At 40.9% G+C, this 8,970-nt stretch overlaps 1 protein-coding gene across 1 annotated transcript in view; it reads right to left on the reverse strand.

The window, feature by feature from the left end:
* mink1 (misshapen-like kinase 1) overlaps window positions 1-8,970 on the reverse strand; it is a 41,005-nt gene continuing 32,035 nt past the window's right edge. The window contains exons 23-32 of the mRNA XM_037688106.1: window positions 6,347-6,463; window positions 6,120-6,231; window positions 4,714-4,863; window positions 3,577-3,720; window positions 3,175-3,309; window positions 2,949-3,049; window positions 2,701-2,850; window positions 2,462-2,621; window positions 2,239-2,378; window positions 1-533 (exon numbers count right to left, since the gene is read on the reverse strand). Coding sequence (XP_037544034.1) covers window positions 450-533; window positions 2,239-2,378; window positions 2,462-2,621; window positions 2,701-2,850; window positions 2,949-3,049; window positions 3,175-3,309; window positions 3,577-3,720; window positions 4,714-4,863; window positions 6,120-6,231; window positions 6,347-6,463 — 1,293 coding nt within the window. The 3' untranslated portion in view covers window positions 1-449. The remainder of the gene's footprint in view (window positions 534-2,238; window positions 2,379-2,461; window positions 2,622-2,700; window positions 2,851-2,948; window positions 3,050-3,174; window positions 3,310-3,576; window positions 3,721-4,713; window positions 4,864-6,119; window positions 6,232-6,346; window positions 6,464-8,970) is intronic.

An 8,970-nucleotide genomic window follows, 5' to 3' on the forward strand; every position in this document is an offset into this window, starting at 1 on the left:
TTACGCACCGCAGAGCCATCGAGGTGTGCTAACGTACTCCACAATTAGGAACTAAATAGTTAAAACTAAAAGACAGGTTCACAAAGTAAATCAAGCTGGATATATATAAATTTATACAGTATACACACATGGTTCAAACCAAAACATTTTGAAACTCGTCAGCTGTTGTCGGGATGATCCCAGGGAGACTCATCGGGGGCCTCTGGTGAAATCATAAGGAGTGTAGGCTGGAATGGATTCAGAGATGTGTGTGTGTGTGTGTGTGTGTGTGTGTGTGTGTGTGTGTGTGTGTGTGTGTCTTTGTCATTGCAGGGCAAGTGTTGAAGGAACTGTCGAGAAAAAGGAGGGGTGTTCACAATCGTGTGCATGCGTTCGTGAGATCTTGAGGATGCGCTCGGTTCTCCGGACCCTGCTGGGTTTTCAGACACTGACCAGAAGCAGCCGTTCCTTCACCAGTTCATGATGCAGTTTCTGTTCAGGGTCATGAAGTACACCTGGCTGCTGCCTCCGGAGCGCACCGAAGCAAAGAACACCTGAGGAGCGGCGCAGACATGAAGGACACTAATCACTTTAATTCAGGAAACAACACCGTATTCAGAAATTCTCCAAACACAAAGTTATAATGTCAACGTAACTTCAAGGATGAGAGGGAGAGAGGAGATTTTTCCTGGTTTCTCACTGAAGCTTTTAACAACCACAGGAAAAACAGCACATTATACACCCATTAACAAACCATTACAGTACTCCCTCACTACTTCGCAGTTCGACTTTTGCAGACTCGCTCTTTCATGGTTTTTCCAACGATTGTCAACTTTAATATTACTCACATGACTGGGACGGTAAGAGATAAAAAGTTAACGAAAAAAATACTCCGGACAGGCACTGCCATTTTGTAGTTTTCTTTCAATAAGCCTACACTGTATCGCCAGTCAAAGAACTACACTACCCAGAAGGGAACAGTGCTTACAGCTGCTGCTTTCTGCCGAAATGGAGGGAAAGTGTTGATCCGATTGGAACCTGACTAAAAAAATTGGTCCTTATTCACAGCGACTTCAGCACTCAGTGACTGCAGAGAGCTGATCAGAACCAGACCAGAACTACTTCCAGCCTCATCGGTCAATCTGAGCGCTGCTTGCCGGCCCATGAGTCCTCTCGAGTGGGGAGGCATTGCTTGGAGGTCTAGTGTCTTCTTTGGAGCTCACCCAGACTTTTTTCAGATCCCTCTGGATTATTTGGACTCGAGCAGGACCATTGTGTGGTTTTGTGCTGCCTATCATAAGGCCTGGCTCTCTCCAAAAGTGTCTGGTGCTCAATGGCTGCAGAGAGCTGATCAGAACCAGACCAGGACCAGACCAAGGTTGGTGAGTCCCTATATAAAATTTTGCAGTAGCTAACGTACAGTACATATAAGTATATTGTTAAAATGACGCAGGTTTAAGAGTTTAGAACATTGCAAGAGTGCGGGAAGGGTTCATAAAGTCTTATATATATATATATATATATATATATAAATATAGCGTTCCTACTTCGCGGTTTTTCACCTATCGCGGGGGTGGGGTGGAACATAACGCCTGCAATAATCGAGGGATTACTGTATACAGAATCTATAGCTATGACGTGGACAAGCAAAGACCTTGTACAATGTTTGACCTTAATTTGTGACCTTAACATCAGAGCTGGGGTGATAAAAAGATGACATGTTGTCTGGTGATGGTACAAATGTATATCAAGTTTCATTAAATTATCTTGCGTAGACCTGAAGTTATGGCCCAGATAAGCAAATACCTTGTTTAACTTTGACCTTAATTTGTGGCCTTGATTTTCAAGCTGGTGTGATGAAAAGTCAGTGTTTCCTCTACCATTATCCAAGGAGGGCGCCCCGCCCTGTCAACAGAACAGAGCGCCCTGCCTACCAGAGCTTCTTCCCCCCTCCCGCTGAAAGCTCTGCTACTTACGGAAATCACTGCTTTTAGCCAAGTGAGGTCTGGCACGTCTTCAGCTTCTCCCCATATGATTAAAATAGTTTTAATTTGTTCTTTTGCTTCTAATTAGACACTGTAATTAAAATGATTTTTTAGGGAGGTCATTTTCTTCCTGAGCCTCTGACCGTAAATTTACTACATTAATGAACTGGTCTCTTGTTTGAGATTTTTAAAAACAGCTAAAAACAACGATCCTGATCTTTTAAACTTTTGGTTAAAAACATTTTTAATTGTGCAATCAGTGTGCATCTTTTACCTTATCATTTCTCTCACAAAGGAACTTCAGCCTCTGAGCTCTTTTGTGCATGAAGACACCGTCCAAGTGGCCCGTCTCCACAGAACGGATCTCAATGGCCTTTTCCCCCCAGCCCATGATTTGGTTGGAGCAGATATGAGCTGCAGAGCAGAGTTTAGGATTCATAATAATACTAGTTTTACACACTTTTATTTGTAAACGCGTGGTTGGGTTTGAGTCGTACCAACAGAGGTGGGCATCTCGCCCCACTGCAGGACAACGTCCTTTATGATGCGTCCGTAGGTGTTGACGTAAACCCCCTCGTCCTCGTAGCACAGCAGCATCTCCATGCCGTCTGAGTTGGGCAGGAACACAATGGCATGTGGGGTCACTTGGCTTTGGATCTGTTTAAGACAAAAGCACGAAGGATGAGCTTCTGCTGGTTTTCACTGCTCTCCAAACGCTGCAGACTTCACAACCCACGTGAACGGGGATATAAATGTCGTAGTTGTTTCCGGAGTCCACGTCGATAGCATGGAAGCCAGCGCAAGACCCGTAGATGACCTTCAGCCTCTGACCTTCCTCCACCGTCAGGTCGACCAGGACAGGCCTGTGTGGAAGGTCTGCAAACGACTGTTTTAAAGGGGAGGGGGTGAATGGAGGTGCAGAGAATGTGAGAAGATAATCAACAGATATGCTCCTCTGGTTCTGCTGGCAGTAGAACAACTTACCTTGAAGGCCATGAATTTGTGATAAGGTTTGGGCGCCCAGGCGTAAACTTCCACGGCATTCTTCAAAGCGATCACCAGGAACTTTATCCTCTCGTATTTCACTAGGCAGAACATCAACACAAATATGTGGCATTAGATACCAAGGATCAATAATTTACTGCTCTGAATGCATTCATCAGAATTTCTCTGGAGCAGAACCGATAAGTGGTCACCATCTGCTACTCACCCACTTTGTAGTGCACACAGCCCTCCATTTCCCCCACAGTGGTCCAACCCTGTTTCTTTTCCACCTCAGGATCATTGTGGAGGATCTTATTCCTCAGCCACGCCAGGTAGTAAACACGTACCTTGTTTTTCTTGCCTTTATAAAACACGGGGGGACTTTGGTCAAAGATATGCTAAATGTTGGGGTTTAGCATGGATGGAAGAACAAGAAGTGTGTATTTATTTATAAAAACTATTGTGCTCGTTGAGAAACTCCACTTTATATTCAGCAGCTTGAACTTTTCCTTAGCTTATTATTGGCATAAATTAATTAATAAAAAATAAAAAAAACACCACCTGACTGATGGTTTTATGAGTTTTCTATGGTTGTTGAAAGATATCAGAATGGAGGAGCAGCATATACCTGATATGGTGATGAGCAGGTTGAGACCCTCAAGGACGTCCATCTGTTGGAACCTGCGGGAGTTGATGAGGGGGTAAACTTTCCCCTGACCACTGCGGTCCAGCAGCTTTAAACCATTCTCTGTGCCCACCAACAGGTTCACACCTGAAGACAGAAAATGATCAGCAATCATCATCTTGTTTAACACTTTACCACCCAAGCCTCTAAATATTTATAGTAAAAAGACCATTAAACGTCCTGTGAGTAAAATTTTTTGTCCATTTTTTTTTTTGAACTTTCAATATCTAGCAGGATTTTTTTGTTGTTTACTTTACAATTTACCGTCTATTAAGAGTTATTACTATTATATAAAAATGTGTCGTCTGCGACATGCTCATAATAAGAGTTCAAATATTTTATATACTACTTTTCTTACAGCCACACACAAACGTCAAAGAATACTCATATTTTAGACATGGCATTTCTTGCAGTATGTGCCCAAATTCAAAGGCTGTTTCCAAATTATAACTATAACCAGTTCTAGCATTTGAACTTTTACAGCCAAAGCAGTGCTGGAGTGCACCTTTGAGAGAAATGAGGGTTTAAATATCTCAACTCTGAAGCAGGTTAAACTCCTGCATACAGCACATTACAGCAGTCTATAGCAATGGCCCAAACAAGCAGAGACCCTGTATAACATTTCTTGAATTATGACCTTGATTTTAGATCTGGGGTGATTATGTGATATGCTGTATAGTGGTGGGACAAACGTTTATCAAGCTACCTTAAATTATCTTGAGCGGATCAGAAGTTATGGCCCAGACAAGCAAAGACCTCATTTTAACTTGGACCTTAATTTGTGACCTTGACCTTGAAATTGGCATTTAAGATTAGTTAAACTTGAGCAGGCTCTGATATTATAGGCGGAACAAGAGAAAGTTTACAGATGGACAGAGATCATGGACCACATCACATCCATCTTTTGACAGGCATATAATAAAAATGTTTGCAATTTATTAGTCCTGTCAGTTATGTCTGAAACCTGACATGTGCTACTTTATGAATATCCTCTAATATGAATAATAGATTATAGTAGTGTAGTTTCAGCTTTTTAATTTTTTTATTTTACAACAACAGAGAAATAAAGACGATCCTCACCCCACAGTGCAGCACACAGGATCTCAGAGTTGAACCTCTTCTTGTATTTGCGGATCTCGGGGGTGTCATTGGGAGGACGTGTGTTGGTAGGATTGACGTTCACCATGGACCCTTTCCTTACCTCCATCTTCAGCTGCTCAAACCTGGAGTCTACGCAAGAAGGAAACAGAAACAACTCTAAAGAAGAACACAAATTAAGGCACCCAAGACCAAAATGTTAACCTAAAGTCTTTTTTTCTATTTAAAATGTAATTTAAACTGATCAAGACACATCTTCAGTCACTTCAGGTCTGTAGGTGCTTTTTTAAACTAATAGTACGGGGTGTCAAAATGTACCCTGAGGGCCATTTGTGGCCCTTGGAGTTATTCTGTGAGGCCCAAGATCTCAATTTAGGAATGGTGAAATTTTGGCCCACAGGTTTAAGAGGGGCAGCACGGTGGCGCAACTGGTAGAGCTGCTGCCTCTCAGCGAGCAGGTCCCTGGTTCAAACCCCGGTCCAGGGGCCTTTCTGGGTGGAGTTTGCATGTTCTCTCCGTGCATGCGTGGGTTTTCTCCGGGTACTCCGGTTTCCTCCCACAGTCCAAAAACATGCATGTTAGGCTGATTGGTAACTCTAAATTGTCCCTAGGTGTGAGTGAGAGAGTGAATGGTTGTTTGTCTCGTTTGTCTCTATGTGGCCCTGTGATGGACTTGCGACCCGTCCAGGGTGTACCCCGCCCCTCGCACAGTGATTGCTGGACATGGGCACCAGCGACCCCCGTGACCCAAAATGGAATAAGCGGGTAAAGATAATGGATGGATGGATGGAGGTTTAAGAGGTTTATGCAGATGTGCACCTTCTGCAAATATAATGGTGATACTTATAATAAATAAATAAATGATTATATAAAATTTGTTTTAGGTTTAACCAAAAACAGTTGGGGAGGGGGAAATCCTAAAATGTACAATATTAGATACAGTACTAACCTGTGGAGATGGCCATTTCTTTTATCACAACGCAAAGCACCAAAATAAAAATATATATTAAAAAAACAATAGAATTGACAAATCAAAGGAATTGAAAGCTCATTTTTAACAAAGTTAATGTTTACAAGGCATTTAAAGTTTCAGATCTACAACAATTCAGAAATCCATCTCCACCAAAATTAGTACATTTTTGTCCTTTATTCAAAATTTGTTCAAATTGTTGAGACTTAAAAATATATATATATATATATATATATATATATATTAATTGTATGTCCTCCCCCCCCCCACAAATTTCAAATTATTGTGGCTTACCAGTGCTTTCATTTGGTTAATTTTGACCCCTGCGCTAATATTTAAAAAAAAAGGAATATTTTAGAATAAAACCCAACAGAATAATATTTACTTAAAGCAGATGTTGCATAAAATTTGGACTCACTACTGAGGGACATGTTGTCCCCCGTTCCTCCTGGTGACTGGTACATGCCAAGATCCACAAACGTCGTGAAAGAAGACTTGGCAGACGTCTTCACCAAACCTCTGGACTGATACTGGTGGAGCAAAGAGTGTGTGTGAGTTTCACAAGTCGGTGGAAAACTAAACTGATGAGGTCTGGCTAAAAAAAGAAAAGGAAATAAGCAAAATTGCTCCTTCAGTAAAACTTACATCATAAACTGAGTCTTTCCCAGGAGAGGAGTGAGTGGCTGACTCAGTGGGAGAGTGGGAAGGTTGCACCACATCTGGCAAGTTTGTGTATCCATTGTGGCTCCTCTTCTCTGGGGTCTTTCAGGTAAAACACACACACACACACACACACACACACACAGATATTAAGTAATGATGACACCACAGATGTAAGCTTAAACTGCAGCAGGGGATACTGTGCACAGCTGGCAACAGTAACTACTTGAACTCTATAAAACTTGCATTCTTAATGTTTAAGAAGCGGTAGTTTGTGTATTTTATGTTGCTATCTGCCTCCAGCTTTCTGCATGCAGTTGAAGATTTTTCTACAACTTTCCCTGCTGCCTGTCAAACTTTTTGAACAACTTCTAGCTGTCAAGAATAAAAATGTTAGCAAGAGCCTTGGACATCATGTTTGTAACAATTCAAAAGCAAGAATAAAAAACTTTTCAATGACTAAAATACTAGTTAAACTACGAAGTACATTTTATTTTTATTGTAACTTTCAAGAAAAAACGTCTAGGTCTTATACACTAAAATACAGCAACTTAAAATGAAAGAAAATTTCTATTAAAAACAAACAAACAATAAAAATCAAAAGAAAACAGTGAATGTTTGTAGTTTTGGAGAGGAGTGTTTTTCTGGACTGGACTGAACAGAGAATGAAGTAAACCTAAATGTTTATGGTGTAAGATATTCAAGTGGGTAGGAGTTACTCTGTGCAGAATAGGGGTAGTTTATTTATTTATTTTCTTTGTCCGAGGCAGGGCAGAGTGATGAATCCTGGCAGGTAGAGAGGGAGCAATTTTATCCACGAGTTGGTACATTGGTGGAGCCAGAGGGTGGCCAATGGTGGTCTTGGTCCCCAGAGAATAATATTTGGCCACCGCAATCATTTGAGGAATTTATATTTTTACACAATATATAAACTTAAAAAAAATTGTTTCCTCAAATGACAGTGGAGGCCAGTATATATACACATATATACATGCACACGCACACATATGGTAGCCATCTTGCATTTTGATGTGCCAACCTAATTTTTGATAGTGACCTTTCTTATGCCAAGATGCAGCCACACCCCAAAATGGAAGTTGGCACATTGCTTACATTTTAAGTTATCCAGCTCACAAGACAGATGGACAAACAGGGTATTTCCAAGTCCCCTCTTCGCTTCATCAATCAACCTTTATTTATACAGGTAAATCCCATTGAGCCTCGAGGACTCATTTACAAGAGACCTGATTTCAACAAAGAAAGATGACAACAATGGACAACAGCAACAACAATAAACAGTTATAAAAAAGCATACTAGTTTTTTTTTTGTTTTTTTTTTTAACAAATAGGATGGCTAAAAGGAAAAGGTAACAAAAAAAAAACAACCAAACAGCTAGATTCCAAGACAAATGTAGAAAACTAAAAACAGGAACATGTCAGCATTGGACCCTGCCAGGTGTCCAACATGACGGTGGACAAAAGATGAGTCCATGCCCTTCAAGAAGCCTTCACACAGGTATGAGCCTTTAGTTCCATTAAAGTCACACAGGACAAATACATACTTGTGTAAACTGTTTTACAGTAGTCCCTCGTTTATTACGAGGGATTCATACCCTGAAACCCTGCGATAAGTGAAAAACTGCAAAGTAGGAATAGTAGCACAAGTAGAGGTTTATTTTAGTATTATATAAATATATTTTTTTTTCTTTAAGGTGTTTTAAACCCTTCCCACACTTATACAATATCCTAAACAATGTTTCTAAACTCTAAACACTCTAAAAGAGCACAGAATGTCATGATTTCAGAACCCTTCCTCCTCTGCTCTTTGCCACCTGCAAGCACTTTTGGCCACGCCCACTTCTACGCTCTGCATGGAGAAAAGCTGATCAGCTGCAGCATGAAGTTTATCCTGCAGTATGGGCTGCACAAAAGTGCAGGAGCAGCTTTTTCTGCAGCTGCAGGCTGCATACAGATGCAGCAGGTGCTAAATAGTTTTAAATAATTTATTTTAAATAAAACTTCCATGCCGATCATGCAGCTCATCCATCAGTCGGCCAACTGTGTGTCATGTCCAATCTTATTATGAAAAACCGCGATAGAGTGAGTCCACGATAGACGAACCGCGAAGTAGCGAGGGACTACTGTATACACATTATAATGTGCTCAAGATATTTTGAACAATAATTTCTGAAAATTTTATGTCATGTGTTTAATAAACAGCTAAATAGGATCCAAAAAAGTTCAGTCTGGTCCTCTGGACATTCAAAAAAACAAAAAACAAGACAAAGCAAAAAAATATAGAAACGTTTCGTCTCTCATCCAAGACACTTCCTCAGTCTGAGGTGCTGTTTTTCAGCTCAGTCTCTTAAATAGCACCTTCTCAGAGTGGATCAACCAGTTTGCTGCTGACAACCAAAACCAGCTGATCACATGCTCAAGAAGGACCATCAGCCTAACAATGGATCATTAGCACACTGATGGCTGTTTACTACTCACAGAGGGCTGAGTGATACTAGCAATCACAGCATTGTAAGAGGGGGACAGTTGAACCCGGAGGCCTCCACCCCTGTTTAATGATGGACGATTTCTTTTCACAAAGATGGCCTCCT

This window comes from Nematolebias whitei, chromosome 14 (assembly GCF_014905685.2).
Source record: "Nematolebias whitei isolate Nwh7 chromosome 14, NemWhi1, whole genome shotgun sequence".
Taxonomy (NCBI): domain Eukaryota; kingdom Metazoa; phylum Chordata; class Actinopteri; order Cyprinodontiformes; family Rivulidae; genus Nematolebias; species Nematolebias whitei.